The sequence below is a fragment of the Neovison vison genome, chromosome 7 (genome assembly GCF_020171115.1).
Source record: "Neovison vison isolate M4711 chromosome 7, ASM_NN_V1, whole genome shotgun sequence".
Classification (NCBI taxonomy): Eukaryota; Metazoa; Chordata; class Mammalia; order Carnivora; family Mustelidae; genus Neogale; species Neogale vison.
In genome coordinates, this window is record NC_058097.1 from 104,360,246 (window position 1) to 104,384,535 (window position 24,290).

Genomic DNA, 24,290 nt, shown 5'->3' on the forward strand with positions numbered 1-24,290 from the left:
TATTCCCCCGTCTCTAGCATGGTCTGGTAAGACCGAGGTCTCTCCTATTTTTAGACCTGTCTGAACTGATGTCCCAGCTTCCCTTACCATACCCTTCAAGTAAAAATAAAATAAAATAAAATAAAATCACTACAAATACATGAACATCAGAGAGAGAGTGTTAGCTTTCTTCTGTGATTTTCCACCCCACTGTCTTTCGGTGCCGCCATATGAAATCTCTGAACTGGGGATTCTCCTCAGCTTTCGGGAGGCCCATAGACACAACTCTGGCTAAAAATGGTGCCAGTTTTGGTGAGGGAGCTGCTGCTGCTTTATCTGGGCCCAATAAACCTTATCAAACCGCCCGGCAGCTAGCCTTCAGTGCTAAGTGGAAATGCTTGGAGCCCAATGCTGGCTTTCAGCCCACAGCCTTGACTGCCTTCCTCCTTTTTGTTACCTTCTCCACCTCTTAAATTCAGGCATTAATCTCTCTTTAACACTTACTAACAAGGGTTGGGCTTTTTTAATGGGCAGAGTTTATGAAGCAAGGGAGATTTTCACATCGAGTGAATATGGCAAGGGATGGTTGGGGGGGGAGTTCAGGGCGGTGGAGGGATTGTTCTAGCTCTCCCATTGTTTCCAAGGCTTCTCTCTTTCTCTGATTTGAGGATTAATAGGAGATTAGGATCAAGGGTTAATTGTGTGCCTCTCCTGCTACTGCGCTTAGGAGGGGCTGGTAGGTGGATGTGGATGGCAGGGCGGCAACCTTCCGCAGGCAACATCTCCGGGCAGAGGCTCAACAAGTTCAACGGTCATTTCTTCTCTTTCCCTGGTGAGGCACTAGGAGGGTCTTTCTTCTGTTTTTACATCCCTCTCCTAGTGCTCTCCTTGCAGACCAGTTTCTTAACTTCCTTTAAATGCCTTTCGTCTTGCAGATAGTGTAGACCTTAGCTAGAAAAACAGTCTGTAACTGGGATTGCTTTTTACTGTTAATACCTAGGGACCAGGGTTCTGGGGATTGGTTAGGTGTCGCTGTATTCAGGACTGTCTAAGGGTAACTGGCTCCCTCCCTTCACTTCCCAGTGGCTTCTCTGCTCTCTCCTCTCCTCTGACTCGAGCAAGGCTGAGCCCTCTCCCTGCTAGGAGACTGGAGCATGCTTCCAGGGATGGAACTTCTTGTCCTTGGGACGGTTCCCCCTTAGCTGTTCTTGGGATTCTGAGCACTTTGTACTCCTGCCTTCAGTGGCCCAGAAGCGGATTTTTGCCTCTAGTTGGTGTCTGCCACCTTCCATGACCCTACAGTTCTTGGGGCCTCACTCTAGGTCTGGGGCAGTACCAGTGACAAGCATTGGAATGTGATTGTATGTGAGTCCTGCGCAAACCTTTGAGCCAGCAGCATGTTAAGGACAGAATGTGGGGACTCAGTTCTCCCTGACTAAAGGCGGGAGATGCTGACTGCATGACCTCCAGGGCTGACAGCCCGGAGACCCAGGGAGGGCGCTCTCCACCACCTTCACCCCCAGCATCCCGGTCATTAGCCAGCTGTCAAGGCCAGTGCTTACCAGAGAGCTTCCCACCTCTGGCCCCTACCACCGCTAAGCTCCAGGAAAAGAGGGCAGGAGGGGACTCTCCACCGCCAGAGGAAAGGTAGGTTTCTTCTGGTGTCCGTATCCCAGAGGTTAGTGACCTCAGCTCCCCTCCCTAAAGTGGAGCAGCCCTCTGAGAGGAGAAGGCTCTTGCCGGACAGCGAGGGGGCTCTGGAGCTTTTTCAAGCTTTCACTCGCCCCTTGAAGGCTTTGCCTGAGCAGGACGCTGTTCTCAGGAACTGTTGTCTCACCAGGTTCCCTGGCGGGGGTGGGGGTGGGGTGGGCAAAGCCCAGGGGATGCCCAGGACTGAGAGGGATGAAAGTTCCTCTCGGGCCTCGATCTCGGCCTCCCGGGATGCCCACAGCTAAAGTGGGGGAGGGCTCTCCCTTCTACGACTGTTTCTCGCGGACCCTCTGGCACCAGGCTCCCCAGGGCCTGCGAACTGCGCGCCCGGAGACTTCTCGCAATCCGGATGCCATAGGCATGGAAGGCCTGGGCTTGGGCTCAGAAAGGGACCTTCTGCCACCGATGTCGGGGTACAGGGGATGCAGCCCCGAGCCCGGAGAAAAGTGAAAGGCGAGATGACACACACAGAATCGAGGCAAACACCGGAGCCGCGGACGAAACTCCGCGCCTGGGGCAGCAGGGAAGAAGAAAACCCGTGTCCAAAGGAAATAAAAAGCCTGGGGTTGAAGGCGGGGGCTGCTCCTCGCCCCTCACCTCCACTGCCGGCACGGAGGGTTCCGAGTCCCTGGCACCGCTCTCCGCGAGCTCCTTCTTCCCTCTGCGCTGGGCCGGTGAGCGGCGGCCGCCGGCGCCCCAGCAGCAGCTAGATGTCAGGCGAAGCCCAGAGCGCCGCGCGCGGGGAAGGGAGGGGAGGGGAGGGGAGGCGGGAAGGGGAGGGGTGGGGCGGGGAGCGCGCGCGGGCTCGGCCAGTGCGGGAGGGGGGTGGGGGTGGGCGGGCTGAGCCGGGGGACGGCGCGGGAGGGGGGAGGGAAGGGGGGCAGCTGTGGGCAGCGAGCCGGGCTCGGCCGCCAGCACTAAAGATGGAGAGGCGCCGGGGCCTCGCAGGGGAGGGGGCTCGGCGTTGACGTGGGACGCGGCGGAGGCGCCGCAGCCGGTGGTGATTTGCTAACCTCGCAGCAGAGAGGAGTTGAGGGCGATGAGAGCGGGTACTGCGAACTGCCGGGCGCTGCCGCCGCTGCCGCCGTGATACCGAGAGCAACAGTTCCCAGCAACACCCCTCCCCGACACAGGCACACACCCCCAAGAGGCACGCACACCCACCCCCAGCGTCCGGCTCGGCAGCGGTGAGTGAGGGGCCGGGGAGGGGCGCACCGCTTAGCCGTAGGCGCGCGCCGGGGCGCCCCGGGGCTGGAGAGGTCCGAGGGGCGCGCTCCCTTCGGCCACTCGGCCGCCGGGCTGGTGCCTTATTTTATTCGGCTCGTTCCCTTCCTGCTGCGGCAGCCGTCGCCACCGCCGGTTGGGGGTCGGCTAGAAGGGGAGCCCCGGCTGTCAGCTTGGGCGCAGCTGCCTCCCCAACCCTTCCTCTCTAGGGCACGGTCGGGGTGAGAGGTGGGAGGCAGAGCGGTCTTGGGGGGGCTGGAGGCGCGAGCAGAGGGTCGGGGAACCGGAGGCTTTGTACCACCAGGGGCCGGCGGAGGAGCGGCGAGCCGGTGGGTGCTCATATGTATGCGGACCGGTGCGCGGGCGCGATAGGGTTGTGCTTTATTTGTGTTTATTCGCCGGCCGGCTGGGAAGCTAGAATCCGAGGATCCGAGGAGTGGATCTGGGGGCGGAGGGGAACAGGACTCGGATTCACTTGGGTTTTGCTTTCTCTTTGAAAAACGTGGTGGGCTTTTTTTTCCGGATTGGACTTGACCCCCCACCCTTTTGGGGGGGGAGGGGCGGCCGTGGCGGAGCCGCAGACCCTCCTCGGCTCTTGGGCGGGACCGGCCGTGGCGCCGGAGCTCGCTGTGCGCTCCGGGCCGCGCTCGGTGTGCCCCGGCTCTGCACCTGATGCATTCGGGACGCGTTTCCCAGCCCGGCGCGCCGGCAGCTCGCTCGCACAGCCCCTCCAACGCTCCCGCACGCGCTCGAAATGCGCACCGTCTCGCCGGCCCGCGAACCCACGGGAACGCAGGGACGCGCCGTGCGGCGATTCACTCGCCCGCTCCCCGGGACGCTCGCAGCGTGCCCCGGCCGGGCACCCTGCCCGTCGCTGCCGGGGGTCACGGCCCTGGGTCGGAGAGGGAGGGCCGGCAGCTCCCTGCTCGCCGTTCCTTCCACAACTCGCTCTCGGGCTTTTGTGCTTCCCCTTCGCCGCGGGGCGGGTCCGCCGCCTCGCGCTCTCGCCCAGGCGTCCAGCCTGCCGGGACTCTCGCCTTTCGTCCGGGTCTCTTTCGCTTTCCCTCTTCCCTAACCCGCTCCTTTTCTCTCCGCCGTCTGGCTCCCCGGGAAAAGTTGCTTCCCCAAGTTTGCCGAAGTCGCTTTCAAGTCTCCGTGGGGGTGGCGGGGACTGGGGGCGTGTGGGAGCCAGATCGATCCCCGGGAGCTCCAGCGGCGGAGCGCCGGCGTTCCCCCGCGCCGCACGGCTGAGCGCTGCAGCCGGCGCCCACCTGATCCCGGGCGCAGAGCCGTGGGTGGGGGGTCGGCTGCCCGAGAGCACTCTGATTTCCCGCAGGACCCAGGGCGCTTGCTTTGGGGAAGGAATTCGGGTGGCCCAGCTTCCATTCTCTCGAAGGCCCCTCCTCGTTCTCCGAAGCCCCCAGGTCTGAAGGCAAGCGCACGTACGGTGGCAAGGCGCGGATGAGTGGCAGTTCCACTCTGGACGGCCTTAGTCCCCACCCCAGTGTGGGCAGCAAAAGTGTCTTGACTAGCCGTCCTGTTAACCCTTTCCGCGTGAGATGTGTGGCTCTGGAGCCAATAGGGCTCCTTCTGGGGGCGGAGGCAAGCCCTGTTTGGAGAGTCAGGGAGAGCCAGCCTTCGCGGTGCCTCCACTTCATTTCACTGTGGCGTTTGCCCCAGCAAGGCCGGCGGGGGGCGGGGGGCACCTGGGTCTGGGTGATGTCTCCCTAACACTTTAAACCGGCGAGGGAGTCCCAGAGCCCTATTACTGATCCCAAACAGAGCTTTGGGAGAAGCCTTTGTCTCCCAGCCTCCTCTCTCTTCATACTGGTAGACGCTGGTGCAGGTCTCACTTCTGGTGCCTCCAAGCCATGTCCAGCACCAGTTGCTGCTCGTGGGCACAGGACTTTGGAGCCTGTGGGACATGCTTGGAGTTCATGTCCTTCGCCTGTGCACTGCTGGCTAGAGGGGTGCATATTTCCTATGACCTCTTCCAGGTCTTTTGTGACCTCTTCCCCCGCATCTGATAGATCCCCTTGCCCACTGGGCACTTGTGGGCAGGAGGTAGGTGTGGCATGTCCTAGAAGCATGTATACACGTGCTAACTGTGCCTCTCTGGCTGCTGCGTTGCACACACATGCCCACGCACACGCGGTCCAGATTTCCGATTGCACGTGCAGTAGCTCTGAGGCACCTATGCGTGGAAGTAAGCCAGACTAGCGTGAGGGTTATGTGTGTTCCCGATGGTGCCTGGGGGGTGGGGTCGAGATGTCAGTGGGTCAGTCCCTTGCAGCCCTGAGAAGAGGGCAAGGGCAGAGGCTGGAAGGTACTGCCTGGCCATGGGAGGGCCAGAGAAGGTACAGCCTAACTGGTAGATTGCTGTGGGCCAGGACTATAGGCCCCGTGTCCCAGGTGGGCTTGCCTGTGTTCCTCTGGCCGCCGCAGCAAGGCAGGATGTAGAAAAACTTTGTTTAGAAGATGAGGCTTACTGCACAGGGGACTTGAGAGTGAGATCCTTGGCTCCCATGGACTAAAGGAAGGGCTGAAACTTTTTTTTTTTTTTTTTAAGATTTTATTTATTTATTTGACAGACAGAGATCACCGGTAGACGGTAGACGGAGAGCAAAGCAGAGAGAGAGAGGAGGAAGCAGGCTCCCCGCCGAGCAGAGAGCCCGATGCGGGGCTCAATCCCAGGACCTTGGGACCATGACCCAAGCCGAAGGCAGAGGCTTTAACCCACTGAGCCACCCAGGCACCCCAGGGCCGAAACTCTTAAAGGGCAGGCTGACTCTGCCTCCTAACGCATATGGGCTTTGTTGTGTGGATGGGAGGCCCTCCTCTCAGGCTTTAGGAAATCCCAGGACTCACAAGGCTTCACTGTAATTCCCATTTCACTTCAGCCAGCAGACATCACAGAGCAGTGAATGAGGTATATGCTGGAGCAGAACCTTCTCTTTACCCTCCTCATACCTGGGCTCCCTAGGGCACATGTGCAGAGTTCTAGGAAGCTTCCTCCCACCCCTATCACAACTGCTGAGACTGTCTCACAGGGAGGGGAGGGCGATGGGGGCGCTGTGTTGTGGGACTCCTTCTTTTTAGAGACACTCATCTGTCTTCTGTCCTCTCCTCTCGTTTCCTGCCCCTCCCTTATCCTCCGTAGCCCTCTCCGTTGGCCCAGGACACGCACCCAGCCCCGCCACGCAGAGCCAGGAAGGAAAGAGAGCCTCATGCCTAAGCCGAGGGGAGCACCATGGATCTGACAAAGATGGGCATGATCCAGCTGCAGAACCCCAGCCACCCCACGGGGCTCCTGTGCAAGGCCAACCAGATGCGGCTGGCGGGGACGCTGTGTGACGTGGTCATCATGGTGGACAGCCAGGAGTTCCATGCCCACCGGACCGTGCTGGCCTGCACCAGCAAGATGTTTGAGATCCTCTTCCACCGCAACAGCCAGCACTATACGCTGGACTTCCTCTCGCCAAAGACCTTCCAGCAGATTCTGGAGTATGCGTACACGGCCACGCTGCAAGCCAAGGCGGAGGACCTGGACGACTTGCTGTACGCAGCCGAGATCTTAGAGATCGAGTACCTAGAGGAGCAGTGCCTGAAGATCCTGGAGACCATCCAGGCCTCAGATGACAATGACACGGAGGCCACCATGGCAGATGGTGCGGCCGAGGAGGAAGAGGACCGCAAAGCTCGGTACCTCAAGAACATCTTCATCTCGAAGCATTCCAGCGAGGAGAGCGGGTACGCCAGTGTGGCCGCACAGAGCCTCCCGGGACCCATGGTGGACCAGAGCCCTTCTGTCTCCACCTCGTTCGGTCATTCGGCCATGAGTCCCACCAAGGCTGCGGTGGACAGCTTGATGACCATAGGACAGTCTCTCCTCCAGGGAACGCTCCAGCCTCCCGCGGGGCCCGAGGAGCCGACTCTGGCTGCAGGCGGGAGGCACGCTGGGGTGGCCGAGGTGAAGACGGAGATGATGCAGGTGGACGAGGTGCCCAGCCAGGACAGCCCTGGGGCCACCGAGTCCTGCATGGCGGGTGCCGTGGGGGACAAAGTTGAGGAAAGGGGCAAAGAGGGGCCCGGGACCCCGACTCGGAGCAGCGTCATCACCAGCGCCCGGGAGCTGCATTACGGGCGCGAGGAGAGCTCAGAGCAGCTGCCGCCTCCCACCGAGGCTGGCCAGGGCCCCCCGGGCCTACCCGAGCACCCCGCGCCCCCAGCCGAGAAACACCTGGGCCTCTATTCCGTGTTGCCCAACCACAAGGCCGACGCCGTGTTGAGCATGCCGTCGTCCGTGACCTCGGGCCTCCACGTGCAGCCCGCCCTGGCTGTGTCCATGGACTTCAGCACCTACGGGGGGCTGCTGCCCCAGGGCTTCATCCAGAGGGAGCTGTTCAACAAGCTGGGGGAGCTGGCTGTGGGCATGAAGTCCGAGAGCCGGACCGTCGGGGAGCAGTGCAGCGTGTGCGGGGTGGAGCTCCCGGACAACGAGGCCGTGGAGCAGCACAGGTAGGCCCTCTCGGGTCCCGCACCCCGCACCCCAGCCCCGGCCCTCTGCCTCGCACACCCCGCCTTCAGATACCCAGCTATCCCCGCGCCTGGGGCCTGGCTGCCCTGGCCTCCCTGCTCTTTGTAAACAAACTCCCGTTTTTTCCAAGTCCTGGCTTGGGTGGGAGGCTTACTCTTCACATGTGGCGAGAGGGGCCTGGGGTCTTTCCCTAAGCATCGGGGACTCCTCGGGCGCAGCTCTTCTCTCGCTTTTTGTTTTTGGGTTCTCATTTAATGGTTTTTCTGCTGTTGGGTCTGGTCGCCTTTGCCTGGAGTGACTAATATGCTGGAGGGAGGGAGAAGAGGAAGTGGGATTGGGGAAGGGGGTCTCCCACGGCCTTTCCATGGCCATATTGCTGGGTTTCAGGGACACAGGTGCCCAGGTCCCCGGGGAGGGCTCCCCACCAAGGCTGGCTCTGGGCAGCTCCAAGCTCGGGAGGGGCTGATGCGAGCAGTTGCGGGTTCCACGCGTCATTCCTGGTGAACGTTTATCACCCCGAATGTGGCTTCCTCTCCCGCCTCGTTCTCTGCCCCTGCAAACACATTTGGAGGGAGTTGATTTACATTCAAGGGGGAAGGATGGGTATGAGCGTCGGGATTCTGCAGCCTGCTGCTTACTCTCATCCCATCTCTGCTCACGTTGAATTAAATGCGGCTTGGGGCCAGTCCTGGCTCCCCTCTGGCTTCCGTTTCTTTCTCTGGGAGATGACCATTTGTTGACCTCTCGTGGCATGCCTGGTTCAGGACTGAGTGCTTTACCTGGAGCCACGTTTTTGCTACAACAGTTCTCTGAGTTGGGGCGGCAGGGGAGGTGCTCATCTTTCCCACAGGAAGGTGCTAAGACCCTTTCCCGGGGTCCCATAGATGGTAAGAGATGGGGCTGGATTCAAATTCAGGTCTTAGCCTCCTGGTACTTGGCCGCCTCTCGGAGTGGCTTAGCGCTGGCGAGGATCGAGTCTACACTACAGAGGGTTTTGAGAATCGCTCCTCCTAAGTGGAGTGAATATGGACAGAACCCATCGGGTTCTGGTTTGGCTAGGTTTGTCTTTGGAGGGTTTTTGGCTTTGACTTGGATGTGTTGTAATGACGTGCCCATCATTCTACTCTCTGGTCCCTGGGTCCGGTGAACGGGGTCAGCAAGGCCACTTTCATTGTCATCCACGATAATATTTCCTGCACGCCCTCTCGCCTGCTGTTTTGCCGATCTTGGGTGGGTTCCGCCCTTCGGCAACCCTCTTCCTCTACCCGCTGCTCCTGTACCTGAACAGGGGCGGGGGTGTGAGTGAGAGGGTGTGGGGGCTGGAGAGGCATCTGGAGGCGGCTCGTCACCCCACGCCCAGCCGGAAGCTGCTCCGGCCCTGCCTGATCTCTGGCTGTGAGACTGACTTGGTGGAAAGTGCCGCTGAGCTAAATGTAGCCGAATTTTTCCGGCGGATGCGAACAGTAACGTCCGGTGAGGTGTGTCTTCCTTATGCTCCTGCCGCTCGGAAATAGATGGAGGATGTGCTTGTTTCTGCTCAAACTTTCCCAAAGGGGAAACTCCCCTCCCCAAACTTGACCAGACACATCCGTCATCTTCCCCGGATGGGAATTCTCTTAGGTACGTGCTGTGAGGAGTGGGGTATGGCAGAAAGTCATTTTAGTCCTGGGTCTCCTCGGGTCCTGGTTGCCTCTCTACCTGGCTGGGCTACGGAAGATACCACCCTCCCAGAAGGTCCAGGCTCCCATTCTATGGGACCCACTGTACGGGCAGAAGCAGAGGCCTGGCTATGTTACATTCCTTGGAGAACGGGCCGTGGAACTAGCCACGTCTCCGTGGGAGCTTGGGATCACGATAGAAGCTTTTGGAGCTTTGTTTTATTCTTTTTTTTTTTTTTCTTTTTAAGACTTTATTTATTTATTTGACAGACAGAGATCACAAGTAGGCAGAGAGGCAGGCAGAGAGAGGGGGAAGCAGGCTCCCTGCTGAGCAGAGGGCCTGATGCGGGGCTTGATTCCAGGACCCTGGGATCATGACCTGAGCTGAATGCAGGGGCTTAACCCACTGAGCCACCCAGGTGCCCTTCTTTTACTCTTTTTAAAATGGAGAAGGGGTACCTGGGTGGTTCAGTGGGTTAAGCGCCTGACTCTTGATCTCCGCTCAGGTCTCGATCTCAGGGTCATGAGTTCAAGCCCCATGTTGGGCTCCATGCTGCATGTGGAGCCTAACTTTAAAAAAAATTTACATGGAGGCACCTGGGTGGCTCAGTGGGTTAAGCCTCTGCCTTCAGCTCAGGTCATGATCTCAGGATCCTGGGATCGAGTCCCGCATCGGACTCTCAGCTCAGCGGGGAGCCTGCTTCCCCCTCTCTCTCTGCCTGCCTCTCTGCCTACTTGTGATCTTTCTCTGTCAAATAAATAAATAAAATAAAATAAAAAAATTTACATGGAGATGGTCGGTAGAGGATGGTGCTGAATTGGCAAACTTCCAGAAATCCCTAGAGCAGCGAGCGAGGGGCACATGGGAAGTGTGCAGGTGACCACAGAACCTTCGGTCCCCCATTTTGTTCAGGTCTCTGTCTCCACTCTAAATTCTAGAATGTAGTGTCCACAGCGCTGCCTTCCCCCGGGGCCATGCCGGGCCATGAGGCAGTGTGGAGAATGGCCCTGTCCCCGTGAGCTTATGAAGGGAAGGCCCCGGTCCAGGGATCCTCGGCTGTGGGCTGCTGACGTGGCAGGGGGACGTCTGACTGAGGGAGGAAAGTCCGCTGCTGCAGCCCAAGAAACGAGAGCCTCGGGCAGGGCCCTGGGTGGAAGCTGTGGGGACTGAAGACATCAAGGAAAGGAGAAGATGTTCCTGCAGCCGCCCCTGCGGCTCCCGGTCAGATGCACTTTGTGGGGCGCTTTCCCCCTCTCCCTCAAAACTCCCGGATTAAGATGAAACTCCCTAATTCCTGTTCTCCTCTGTACCTCCCTGCACATCCCAACCACGGGTACAAACAAGAGGGCAAGACCGAACTATCAGAGGGGGAGATTTTGGCGTCCGGATGCTGGGCCGTTGGCTGTAAACACAGCAACGAATGTGAGAGAATAACAAGCGACAGGTTTCGTTTTTATTTCACTTTTAAGCCACAGACTAAAGCGTTGCTGAAGGTTAAGTATCCAGCAGGTCTTGTTGCCTCGATCCTTGTGGAACAGAGGGGCGCGGAGAGGAGGGAGGGGGAGAGGCAGGGAAGCCCCGCGGGAGGGAGGCTTCCTCTGAATCTGGCCACTGGGTCGCCTCAACCCCAGGCTGGTGAGAGGGAGCCGGCGCCTCCCACAGAGTAGAACAGGGAGGTGGCGGTCCCCGCGGTGCGTGACAAGGACGCGCAGGCAGCATCACCTGTAGTCAGGGACCCGTGGAAAGACAGGGCAGAGGCTCCTTGGGTAAATTACATGGGGCTCACTTACCTGAAGGATCCAGAAAGTCAGAAGACCCAAAAGGCCAGCCACATTCTCCAGGCAGATGAGGAGCAAGTTCTGGGCGCCACAACCTCCTTCTCCAGTGTGCTCCCAACGCAGAGGACAGTACCTGAGGGAGGGAGGGTCACACCGGCTGCTGGAGGACCGGACTCCTTCTCTAGGTTCATTTCTCTTTCTCTCTGTCTCTGAAAGACTGGAGCTGTTCTGCATGTCGGCTTAGCTGGATCTGATAAACCAGAGATGAGCTAGGGACCGGCTCACCTGACCCTGGTGCACCTTCTCCTTCTCCGAGTTAGACACACTGGTTGATAAGATTACAGCAGGCGGTGTGGTTGACTGAGGTGTGAACACAGTCCTCATTCCCGGCCCTCAGTCTCCGTCTGACTCTGTTTCTGAATTCTGTGCTGCAGAGTCAGAGCCAGGCCTCGTTCCCCCGGGGGCCTCGGGATCTCCTCCAGCAGACCGTTAGCCCGGCCATAGCGTGACCCTGTGCACCCTCAGTAGGAACTCTTGCCTGGTTTTCAAAGGGATGCTCAGGAAACACAAGGAATGATCTCAGCCAGCTCCCCAGGCCCACGTGTGCTACCCTTCCCAGAGGCTTCTTGGGGCCGGCTCTAGGGTGCCTGAACCATGTAGCTGAGATGACAGATTTCTGCCTGGCCCTTTGCCTTGGTCTCTCTCAGGTGGCCAGCTGCTCCATTTTCAGCAGTTGACCAGAGGGCCAGCAGCTGTTGACCTTGGTTTCGGCCACTTTGGGGAGCTCAGCGGTTGCCCTCACCCTTCTGGGTCGCCTCTTATCATTCTGCCGGCTTTAGGTGCCTCTGAGGTCAAAGCCAGCTCTGCTGGGAACGAGTGTGCCGACAGCAGTCATATTCACAGTGCCTTTGATCAGTGAGAGCTCTCTCTCTTTGCCAAGCACTTTTCGTGACTTTCTTCCTGTCCACCCCGCAGCCTCCCCTCCACGGGCTCGGTCAGGTCCATCATCCCCTCTCTGAATGTGAGGTCTGAGAAGCTCTGAAAGCGAAAAGGTTTTGTGCAACCCATTGAGTGGCAAAACCTGATCGGGACTGATGGGAGGCTATATTTATCCCGTCTATTTTGAATATTCATATGTTTCGTTGCAAAAATATTAATGTGTTTGATTACAGAGTGCTTCCCTAGACTCCTTCGAGACTGGCAAATGCTTGTAGGTCCTTAGTAGCTTCCTAAAATCCCAACAGTTTGGCTTTCTGGAGTACCCGCAGGTTTTGGATCAGGGATCATGGACTATTTTTATTTAGCTCCACCTTGCAGACGAGGAAAAGGAGCCTTGGAGCCAGTAAGTGACTTGCCCAAGGTCACGTAGCTATAAATGGATAGGGTCAGGAGCCCGGCTCCCCTTCCGATGCCCAGTCCTGAGTGCTGTGCGCCAGGCCATATAAGCACATGGACACTGCTGTCCTGGGGCGGGTCCATCTGACCCAGTCTTTGGGTGCCAACACCTTCCCTCGGATATCACCATCGGGGGCCACGGCTATCTTCCTTGACGTCAGTCCTAAAGGTCAGGTAGAGCCCGACTTTTCTGAGCGGCTATTTGTGGCTGTTCTGTCATTCACAGATTTGCTCAAATCCCTCCTGAATCCATTTCTATTTCCAGGAAGTGCCCTTTTGGGGGTGATGAATGACTTACGCTTATCTCCTCCCGGGACTCCTGGAAATCTGGCCTTTGGAGATGTCGTTAGTTGTGGAGTTGGGAAGACGGCGGGAGGCTCGGGCGGGTGTTTGCTGTGCCCAGCCGGGGCGAGGCCAGGCCTCTAGACTCCGCTGCCCTGTGGTTTTTAGCTCTGTGATCCTTGTCACAGGGCTCTTTTTCCTTTGGAGCTTAATTCCTTCATTTGTAAAACGAGGTGCTCAGATGTGTTTGTGGATTGTTGAGTTTTTTAAGAAGTTCCCTTAACCCCTTGTGCATGCAGTTACGTCTTCATGGGGTCCTTTTGGCGAATTGCGTTTGGCTCTGTGTGGGGTTGGCAGTCAGCCAGCTAAAATAGGGGCTCCCTCTGATTTACTCCTGTCCACTCCGGCTTCATTTTTTAATACTTACAGTCAGCTGGGCTCCAGACTGAACTCTGGGGCATTTTGAAGACGATTTCTTTTATTTTCTTTCCCGTGGAGGGAAGTGGCCCTGTTCTCTCATCTCAGTGAGAAAAGTCCCATTTTAATTTGCTGTCACTATTGGATGGAGCTGCTAATTGCTGGAGGGAGAGGAAGGAAGAACGCCTCAGCTCAGCGACACGTTCACCGCCCGCTTGTTCTAGGAACTCTATTTATGAATCTTTAAAATAGTGATTATCCTAAACTGTTAAAATCAAACTCCATTCACAACTCTTTCATTTCTTGCTAATTCAGGGGAAAAACATTTCCAATCACTTTAATTTTTTTTAAATTAATGACTTTAAAACAAGTCCAGCTGAAAGACTTCAGAATCTTGCTAAGTGAGCACAGGCGAGCCTCAGTGTGCCCCTTGGAGGGTTCCTGAATTATTCGCGGTAACGGAAGGTTTTCTTGAAGGTTCTGTTTCTGTGGCATTGGGTGGAAGCTCTGACTCTTTTGGTTGGGGCCCCTGGGTGGCTTAGTGGGTTGAGCCTCTGCCTTCGGCTCAGGTCACGATCTCAGGGTCCTGGGATCGAGCCCCACATCGGGCTTTCTGCTCAGCAGGTAAGTGTGCTTCCCTTTCTCTCTCTGCCTGCCTCTCTGCCTACTTGTGATCTCTCTCTGTCAAATAAATAAGTAAAATCTTTAAAAAAAAAAAATTCGCTGAGGCATCCCCAGCTCTACCTCTGACGTTTTCCACGTAGTAAATGTATATCTCGAGCCAATTAGGCTATCTGGGCCTGAATCCTGGTTTTACCATGTAGCAGCTGTGTGACTGTGGTTGTGTTCTTAACCTCTCTGTGCCTGTCAGCTCCTTAGTAAAACGGGCGTAATAACAGCCTCTACCTGCTGGGTTGTTACAAGGATTCACTGGCAAACATTCGTCCAGTGCAAGGAATGGTGGCACTGAGTAAATGCTCCGTGTGTGTTCACTGTTGTGTTTTTACGGCTCTTGTGAAATGGCACACTGGCCGTGCAGGGGAGGAAATGCATCCGTGTTGGTCCCGGGCCTGCTTTCCTCCAGAGGTGTTAGTTCATACAGCGCCATTGGGGGCCTATAGGCCCTGAGCACCTGCATTCCGCCCCCATCCCTGGGAGCTGATCTCTTGTACTCTGGTGGCCAGGGTACTCTTTGTCCCATTGACCCGTGGCTTGTTGAGTCATTCCAGTTCTCATTTAAATTTAGCTGGGCAGCGCTCCACCGTCATCAGTTCCAAATGCCGAGCAGGCTCACCCAGGGTCCAATAGCCTGTGCCCGTGGCCAGGCGAGCAAATCAGTGTGGTCGACACCGAGATGAGGAGCACAGGCCCCAGCTTATGGAGGGAAGTCTGGGCTCGAGGCGGGTGGGCGTTCCAGAGCTCCTTCGCTGCCCTGCCGCCTCCCACCCCCCGACCCCATGCAGCTAGTAGAGGATTTGGAAACAGCATTTTTGGTGCTTGGTACATGACGGGTTCTGTGCTAAGTGCATTCACAGTCAGGCTGTCCTCATGCACTCTGGCCACCCTGTAAGGGAGATACTAGTTGCAATTTCCCTGATGGGCAGAGGGAAGCATGGGAGGTTAACAGACTTGTCCACCACGGTAAGACCGTGAAGGGGGCGTCAGGGTTTGTGCTCAGACCTTTGGGCTCCGAGTTCACTGTGTTTTCCAAAATGCTCTGCTTGGACCTTCGGGCCCGGATGGAATCAGAAGGGAAGGGGGCATAAGGGAAGGACCAGTTCCGTGTTTCCTGCAGCCAGTGGCCACGAGGCTCATCGCTGGGTCTCCTCTGGCCTCCTGGTCTTCTCCAGTGGCGCGAGAGAAGGAAAATAAGGTTGGGGGCTGCTTACTTCAGAGGGTTCAGATTTTTGGGGGTCGGGGCCACAGAAGTCCCCGGAGCAAGGCATCACCACCTTATCTCTCACCAACATAGAGAGACCAGCTTCTAGTGACAGAGACCTTTATGCTGACTCAAAAAAGAAAAAAAAAAAAAAAACACAAACAAAATAGAAAAGGAGAGAGAGAAAAAAACCCACTTACAAAAATAAAAATCCCTTGCTGTTAATTTCATGCCAGCATAATCAGAAATCCCCTTTTCTACCGTCTCCCCTTAAAAGCCCCAGTGTCCTTATTATGCCGGCGCAGTCTGGAAAAACCACGGTTGGGTTTTGCCTGCGTGAGGCTTATCTCTGCAGCTGCGAGCAGGGGATTGGTACTTTGTTGTCAGGATGGAAACTTTGGCAGAAAACTTTCCAGATCCTGAGCAGGTCGCAGGTCTGAGTTCCCGGCTCACTTTCGGTTCTGTCCTCAAGCCCCGATTTCCATCAGCAGGAACAGACTGCGTTCAGCGTTGGCGTCGGAGGAGCTGGGTTAGACAGCGGGGAGACCTTCCTGAGGCCATGGGGGCATCCCCAGCAAAGTGCTGGGAGCCCGATGCGGGACTGGATCCCGGGACTCCAGGATCATGACCTGACCTGAAGGCAGTCACTTAACCAACTCAGCCACCCAGGCGCCCTGGGTCACAAAACTTTTGACGAAGAGGAGAAATTGTGGGGCCAGTTGGAAGAGGTTTTTAGCATTCTCCTCTCTTTGGAGCCTTTTTTATTTACGTCTTTTTAAAAGTTTATTTTTTTAGGACACCTGGGTGGCTCAGTTGGTTAAGCCACTGCCCTTGGCTCAGATCATGATCCCGGAGTCCCCAGATCGAGTCCTGCATTGGGTTCCCAGCTCCATGGGGAGTCTGCTTCTCCCTCTGACCCTCTCCCCTCTCATTCTCTCTCTCTCTCTCTCTCTCAAATAAATAAATAAATAATCATTTAAAAAAAAAGTTTACTTTTTAATTAAGTCATCTGTGCACCTCACGTGGGACTTGAACTGAAGACCCCCGAGATCAAGAGTGGCCCACTCTTCTGACTGAGCCCACCAGGTGCTCCTTTGGGCCACTTGGGTTCCCCGGAAATGTTAAGTAAGGACTTGGGCACCGACACAAACCCCTACCAGCAGATGTGTCAGGAGTAAGACAGACGGACTGCCAGACCGTGGTCTTTGTAGGGGGCGAGGTGTGCAGTGCAGGGGAGCAAGCTGACGTCACACAGACGTGGGTGTGAATGCGGGGGCTGCACTGTGAATCCGGGCAAAGGACTCCACCTGTCCCAGTCGTCGGGCGCCTTAGGGAAGGGAGCTTAGCTCCTTACCTCTGCATGTGGTTTTAAGCAAGTTAAATGAGGTAGCAGGTAACTCAAAGCCCACAGCAGGGACTCCCGTGTGAGGCCCGCTCCCTGCTTCCCGCCTTTTTTTTTTTTTTTTTTTGGTGACCCCAGCCTGACAAGGGGTCTGCTCGCTCGCCGAGCCCCCTGCCACCCTCGCCCGGTGTCGGTCTCTAAGTGGATTAGCCAAGCGTTGTGATCTTAACGCCATTAGGCCTGTTGGCACAACTCTCCTTGCCATAGTGAGAAGCAGATGTGGCCGGCGGTAATGGCCCTCGGTGATCCACCAGGCCTGGAGTACTGGGGGAGACATGATTAGCATTAATTTGGGAGAGTCTTTTATGGCTGTTGAGGAAGATGCAGAGGGATTGTTTGAAATGTATTTATTTAAGCCGTTCAGCGGGTTAGATGCTGTTGGGGTCTACCGTGGCTTACCGCCCCCAACTCCCCCCAGCCTCTTCTTGAAATGAGGTCCCCTCCCCAGCCCTGAAGCCTGGCCTGATTACTTCCAGAGTCTGAGAGACAACTTAGCCGCCTCTTGTTTCTTGCCGATGTACCTTATTAGTAACACCTGGCGTCATAACCCGCTAATGGGAACCAGCGCTTTCCTCCTGCGTGGCCGGTGACAAGTAGCCTTGTCAGCCGGAGCTCGCCGTGCGAGGAAGTTCCTATTAGCTTTATGGTCAGGAGAACTTGTCCTGTTCAGGAAATGAATGTTGCCTCTAAAGGTCCGTGGCCCTGACCCTGGTGGGGTAACCTGTGCGGGCCGCTCAGGATGCTTGGGATTTGAGCCTCTCTCTGGTTCTTGTCATATGTAAAGAGGGAATCATTGTGGTATGTTGCAGCCTTGAACTTTTGATTTATTCCGTGAGGATGACTTAACTGTTTCTGCGCCTGGATGGCAGTGGGGTGGCACCGAGCGTGTGCCTAGACGTGTGGGGGGGTGGGGGGAGGACAGAGCCCCACATGCCAACAGGGGCTGTCTGTCTCCGGGAGGGGGGATATGTTTCTGGGATGATTATTTGCTGGGTTTTTTGCATTCCTGCAATGTAAGAAGTTTCTGGAATCCTTGGCCGCCGAACGGTGGGCAGCCGGGAACCTGGGTTTGAATTCATCCTTGGCCTCTTAGAAGCTCTGTGGCTCCCGGCAGATACCGAACCGCCGGCTTCCTCCTCTCTGGGAGAAAGTTCTAACACAGATTTCGTACTGTTGCCGTGGTCTTACCCATAAGAGGACGCATTCGGAATACAGAGCCCAGGGGCAGGCATGTGGCGAGGTCTGTGGCCCTCCCTGAAAGGCTGTGTCTGTTTCTTTCTTTCTCATTGGAATATTATTCTAAGAAATTTCGGAAAGAATGGCCTAGCCCTTTTTCCCGTTGAACATATCGAGACTTTCTTCCTCATCAGAGCCTTGGAATCAAAGAAAAGCTCCTTGGTCATTCTTCCTCCTCCTTCTGTCTGAGAGTCATGTTTGTAAATGTGATTTTTGCGGAGAAAAGCAGCGTTTGACCTCATTCTGGGGGGAAGCTTTGGCCTGACTCTTTGAGAGGAGAGGTTTGTGAGCTGTCTGGCAAATGGATGCTTACTTCTTGCCTTCGCCGCTGCTGCTGCGTGAGAGGCCCCGGGTGACAAAGGAGCCAAGGACACTGGGAGGCACAGCCGGAGGAATCTGGCCCCGGTGGTTGGGGGGGTGGGAAGGGGCTTGGAGATGATGCCTCCTTCCGGAACTTTAAAACAAATCTGTCCATCTGTCTCTGGGATCATTGACAGCAATTCAAGGAAAAATAAAAATAAGTTCTTCTCCAGTCGGCGGGCCGGGTGCAGAGAGAAGGGACAGGAGCAGGCAGCGCGTCGAGGCAGCTGACCTGAAGATCTGGAGATGGGACAGTGGCCCACTTCCGTGGGCCCACGGGAGGCGAGTGCTCCCCTCCACCCTCGCCGTGAGAAACTGTGCCTCTCTCAGATGAATCGTGGCCCCTAAGCCCTCTCAGAGCAGGTGAAAGCCGCTTTGAAGACGTTAGCGGAGTAGGGACGGGAAGTGTTCGGTGCAGGAGTTAAATCGTGACAGTTGTCCCCTAAATGCTCTGCTAAATTAAGGATCTGCTAACATTGGCGAGTCTACCTCCCTCCATACCCCCACCCCCGTCCCCTTGGCAGAAGGGATGAAGACGGGACCTAAAAACAACGTGAAACACAGCTAAATCGAGGGACTCTAAAAACATTTTTCTTCCCTTGACGTCGAGCGTGGAAAACCAGGGCTGGACTGTAAAGCGCCGCAGACCCATTTGGGGCCCGCGTGCCTGGCCCCTTTCCTCAATTTCTAGCACAATGGTTTTTGCTGCCACCGCTCCCCCTCCTTCCCCCCCTTCATAATTATCCACTATTTTACTTTTTGTGTCCTGACAGCCGCAAGAGTGGTTTTTGTTGTTTGAGCGGGGCTGCTGCTAAATATTCCCCTGCAGCCAGATTCGATGGCTCGGGGGCTAGCGGGGATAGGCCAAACCTTGGCATCCCCCGTTGCAAAAGTGAAAAATATTTCTGTTTGCAGTTAATTTTAGTGGCAAGCAGATCATGTTAACTGGATGTAATTGCTTCCAGATATGGCCGAGGGTTTTGTGTGTTGAGATGAAGGGTCTGGTAAGTGCTCACTTCCTGTGTAAATTAGGCTATTCCATTCAGTCTTTCATTCTGGCCAGCCCTGGATTCTGTCATTCTCTCGTTGCCCCCCCCCCGCCCCCCCCACCCCACCAGCCTACAGCCTGGTGTGAGAAGCCGCTCGCTCTGTCCCTCTGAATGCAAGTCTTTTGTCACTTGAAGCCACTCACCTCTTGGTTCTTGATGTGAGTTTGCCCTTCAAATAATGAGAAAGGTTGGAAAAGATTCCACCTGGCCCTGCTTCTGGCCACACAGAGACCGATCTGCAGAGTCCGGGAAGGGAGCGGCTCCTGGTCACGGGGCTTGTGTCTTGGAACCCGGGACTCCTGGTTTGCGGTGGTTTTTTTTCCCCCTCTATCCTCTGACCCCAGTCCCACCTTGGAGAATACCATTTTCTCCCTTTCTGGGCAGAACTCATTCCAATGGGTCTGAAATCCTAGAAAAATGAAGTCTGTTGGTGGGAGGCCATGGTCACAGAAAGGAGTTCTCTTAGAGAGACAGGAAGCCACCGCCCTTCTTTGCCAAGCAGGTCAGACCCCCACCCCCCGCCCCCACAACGCACACCTGCCCCTCCCTGCAAGAAAAAGAGAGGAGAGTCCATCCAGAGAAGCTTCTCCAAGCTCCTGCAGTTTCCAGGGCTGGAACCTTGGAAAAGCCATAAGATTCACGTTCTCCTAAATTCAGATTCTGTTGTCCGGCCGGTCCCACATTCTTAGCGCTATTTGCATAAGCGGTTGCTGTTTATCTTCCTGTATCAACTCCACTGATAACCCCTGTGGTCTGTTTAACAATATATGAGGAGTAGATTACTTGATAAATGCCAGTTTTCCCAATAGGCAAAGATAGAGTGTCGGGGTCAGGTGGAGGGGTGGTATATGAGGAAGGAGGGGCCAGGTGGGGCGCCCGGACCCTCTTTCAGATCGGGATGGAGATGTGGGAAACACCTGATGGAAGGCGGCTGCACAGATCACACAGCCGGGCGGCTTCCTGCCCTCACCTGCTTTCCTCCCCCTTCATGTGGACACACAATCTCTGAGAACATTCCATCCAGGGCACTGCTGATGCCCATGTTAAGGCAAGAGGGGAAAAGATGTAGGTAATTTTTGCTTCTGTGGTTCGTAGCCTTTCCTCCCTTTAACCCTTTCCACGTCCACACGTCGTCAGCTGGCGAGGACTTTCTGCTCGCTGACAATGTGAATCGGAAGTCTTCAGCGGGTGGGTTTCTCCCGCCTGCCGTGCACTGTCTTCTTCCAGCCAGGTGCTCGGTTCTGGAAGAGGCTAGGTGAGAAGCAAACTTCTGACCCCATCACCTAGTCAATAAGCTGTCTGAGAATCAAACAAAGGAGTTTGGACTGGCCGCTAAAGCCAGGAACCCAACTGATAGCTTTGTTTTGATGTCCTTGCACTGTTTGCGGATCGGGGAGGGGGCTGTTCAGAGAGGGGGTGTCTGCTAGGACAGACATACCAGGAAGTTGAAACGCCTAGCACAAAGTCCAGGAGGGGCTGAAGATAGCCCAGGAGTCGGGGGGCATGGGGTGGGGTTTCCTGGCTCAAGAAAGAAGCTCTCTGGAAGGTGGTTGGAGATGGTACGTTCTTGGGACGGCGTGGAAGGATGGGAGAGGAGAGGCTTTAGAGTGAGCTATCCTGGATGAGAACCCAGCCTCCAGAATTTTCTGTGTGCCTTGACCATGTTACTTAGCCCTTCTGAGCCCCCATTTCCTGGTTCTCTAAAAAGTGAGACCCAACGCCGGTTAGGGGTTATGTGGGTAAAATGTGTCAAGTGTGCCACACAGCGAAGGTGCTTTGTAAATGGGCACTACTGTGCTGTAGAACTCGGCTCTCCCAAGCCTTCTGTTCTGGCGCAGGTGAGAAACTCTGGAAGGAACCAGTGAAATCTTTTGTTTTGGGCACCGCTGGATGGACGATCATATGAACCCTGTGCCAGCAGCCTGTAGACCAAATAATGGGGGAATGAGGCAGGTGCATTATGAATCCGAAGGTCTCTGTGAAGGGCCGGTCCTCTCCTGAGGAAGCCTACGTATGTAAGTGATCACTTAATCCCGTGATGTGGCCACAGCCCCAGACGCTCTGGAAATCTTTTGGAGCCCTTTCCAAGGTCTGTGCCACATTCTCTTGCCTTGTCCTTTGGGCAAGTAGATTTGACCTTTGGGAATGGTCAAAATAATTCGATGACTGATCTGGTGACCGTCGTTGAGTGATACATTAGAGGACTGTGTCTGATTCTGAAGGTAGATTCTGGAGGGACTGCGCCGAGCAAGCTTGTCAGCTCAGCGCCAGGGTGAATGGTGGCCTCACTTCTTAGGTGGGAGGTGAAGGAGGCCAAGAGGCTAGTGATTTCCAGCCGCCGCCACCGAGCGCCTCCGCCCAGAGCAGATCCTCTTATCGCTGTAGTGTTTCTCTGCGTTTGTGGTCGGACCTCCTGTGAGTTTGGGGTCCCAAGAGGTACTTCTCTTGTTAAGAAAATCTACCACCACCAGGAGATGCATCAGAAAGAATGTGTTGAGGTTTGACACTCTAAGGGAGTAGGCATGGAGGCATGGCTGCCTGAGTTTGCACCCGACTTGTTTTCTTAGGAAGGTTCTGGAAGGTTAAAGGAGCTTGTGCAGTAAACCCCAGTGCAGCGCCTGGCCCGTCTTCCGCATGTAACAGTCTTATATGCCCCGAATACCCAAGAGTGGAGGGGCGTGTTTGCCCTTCCTGTCACCAGGGCCATGGCCGGAGCCTCAGGCAAGCTCACGTTCACTTTGGGATTATCTGTGGGACCTGGGTCTTTTGTGACCTGGCTGTGCAGAGGCCTGGTGTTCCGACCCTCAGCCACTCCCTCACTCTCTGCATTATTTATAGTAAACCATATTAGAACAGAGTGTTAAAGAGGAAGGATGAGTCATCCCCATTGAAACCATTGACGACATAAATGAAAGCAAAATGCTTACTATGTGTTTTGCACAGTATTTAAGGCCAGGTTGTGCTAATTTGGATGCTCCCAGACTGGATCTGTGAAAGCATACATATGCGGGAAAAAAGTCAGGTTTTGCCAGAAGTTATTTATTTTTTTTTATTTTTATTTTTTTAAAAAGATTTTATTTATTTATTTGACAGAGAGAGATCACAGTAGGCAGAGAGGCAGGCAGAGAGAGAGAGAGGAGGAAGCAGGCTCCCTGCTGAGCAGAGAGCCCGATGCGGGACTCGATCCCAGGATCCTGAGATCATGACCTGAGCCGAAGGCAGCGGCTTAACCCACTGAGCCACCCAGGTGCCCCAGAGAAGTTATTTATTAATCACCCATTTCAGTATCTGCTTTCTCCTTTTATTAACTTCAGGTCCAGGTTCAAATCATGCCCGTCGTCCTTCCTCAGGAGGGCGAATGATTGGCCAAAGCACTAGCTACGGTTTCTTTTTCTCTTTTTGAGGGTTGAGGAATAGCGCCAGGAGTGTCCGAGTGTCCCTGTCTTCATCCTTCTTCCTGTCGCCTATTGAGGAAGATCTTCCAGCCCTCCGTGTGCTGTAAAGGTGCGGGTCCTCAAGGTGACCAAGGATCACAGAATTATGTGAGAGCTAGCAGGGCTCATAAACCATTTAGGACAACATGCTCATTTAGGGCAGAGTTAGTGGAGGTCCAGAGAGGTTCTGTGATTTGTCCAAGGCCACACAGCAAGCCAGTGGGCAAAATCAGGACTGGAAGCCATGTCTTTCTTTCCTTGCCTCCTTTAGTCCTTCCTTCCTCAGAAATCTGCCTACAGCTACCTGGGTCTTCTCCCCGTTTCCACCAAGGAGAAGGTAAGAATAGGGTCTGACCTGAGAGCAATTTCAGATCTTCGGATATGAAGGGTGCTGGTGGTGGGGGGTTGGCCTGGTGGCTTGTCTCTTACTCATTAACCCCTTTGCTGCTCAGCTGAGTAGATTACTAGATATCGACTTCTTTAGATTTATAGGTGGTGCACTATGTTAGTTTCCCCCCGCCCCTTAAGCTTTTGTTTATTTGTTTGAGAGAGAGAGCACAAGCAGGAGGAATGACAGAGAGAGAGGGAACAGATTCCACGCTGAGCAGGGAGCCCGACTCGGGACTCGATCCTAGGACCCTTAGGAACATGGTCTGAGCCAAAGGCAGATGCTTAACTGACTGAGCCACCCAGGCGCCCCTGTGTTCAGGATTTTAAAATACCAAGATTTAATAAGATATGGGACTTCCCCTTGAGGAACTTATAAATTGAGCAGAAGATTTAAAATACTTTACGTGTGTATGTGTGTGTGTGATAGAAGGTAGGAAGTAGAAATTATATCGATATCTAGAAAGAGCGTGAGGAAATTCAGAGATGAGATGCCTTTCACCTGGGAGGCTTCTCTTACTGGGCCCTGGGTGCTGGCCTGGCCTTGGGAATTCCATGTTGAGCGACCGCTGCCCTGTGAGCTTTCCTAATGGGGGAGGGGGAGCTCCTTAGCCAGCAATCTTGTGAAAGGCTATGAAATTGGTGTTGTGATAAGTGCTTGGATGCCTGATCAAGTAACTTCCTTTGGCTGGAAGGAGGGCGATTGTCTGGAACAGCAGGCTGGGGTCAGATGGAGGTGCTGTGAATGCCAGGCCCAGGAGGGGAGGAGGCAGCAGAGCACGGAGGAGTGGAGAGCGCACGGGCCGGCCCAGGTGCAGATTGTCAGGATGCTGCACGCGCAGCGCGTGGTCTTGGCCGTGCGCCTACAGTACAGCGAACCGGGGTCTTCTCTCCCTCCAGCGGGGCGGTTGTGGGGGACAGTGTGGGGTAGCCTGAGGATTTCAGATAATGCATCGAGCACATCCTGCACGGTGCCTGGACAGGGGCGGTTGCTCAATGGAGGTAGCGGTTAGTTTGGGGACTTTATTCTGGGGCAGTTGGGAGCCTGGGAACGCGTTTGAGGAAGAGCGTGGCATGGTGTCGGCCACGGAGCTTGGATTCCGCTGCCCTGGCTCCTTCCACAGCGTGCCCGGAAGGGAGCTCGGGGAGTGATCCGTGTATCCTGCATCTCGCACCTGGTATGCACCCCCAGATTAGATGAAATGACCTGAAACAGACCCCCGCCACCTCTCCGTTTGTCAGAGGGCCTGGGGGAGGGAGGTGAACGGAGGGGGCCCTTCGGCTGTCACAGTCAAAGGAAGTGGCACCATGAGGCTGGCCAACCGGACTGTTCTCTGTCTCTCTCCGACTGTCTTTTAATAGCAACCCGAAAGCGAGGACCCCGGCTAACCGTCCCGGACCCCTCTTGCGTCTCTGATAGCAAGCAGGGAGACGGCTATCTCCCTCGGGCCAGTCTCGGCTGTGGTTGTCGCACTACGCAATGTCTGCAAACTGACAGTGGCATGGGGGAGATAAGGGCCGGCGTTGTGTAACGAGGGGCACGGTCTGTTTGCCCGCGTGGC

At 55.5% G+C, this 24,290-nt stretch overlaps 1 protein-coding gene across 3 annotated transcripts in view; it reads left to right on the forward strand.

Annotated features, from left to right (window-relative positions):
• The first annotated feature begins 1,523 nt into the window (after window positions 1–1,523).
• The window catches only part of ZBTB16 (zinc finger and BTB domain containing 16), a 184,104-nt gene continuing 161,337 nt past the window's right edge, over window positions 1,524–24,290 (forward strand). Inside the window, exons 1-2 of one of the 3 annotated variants that reach the window (XM_044257875.1) lie at window positions 1,524–1,626; window positions 6,074–7,431. In XM_044257875.1, the coding sequence (XP_044113810.1) occupies window positions 6,164–7,431 (1,268 nt within the window). In that variant the 5' untranslated portion in view covers window positions 1,524–1,626; window positions 6,074–6,163. Of the gene's footprint in view, window positions 1,627–2,591; window positions 2,877–5,604; window positions 5,843–6,073; window positions 7,432–24,290 lie in introns of those variants that run through there. The other 2 variants (XM_044257873.1, XM_044257874.1) reach the window with 2 other exon arrangements.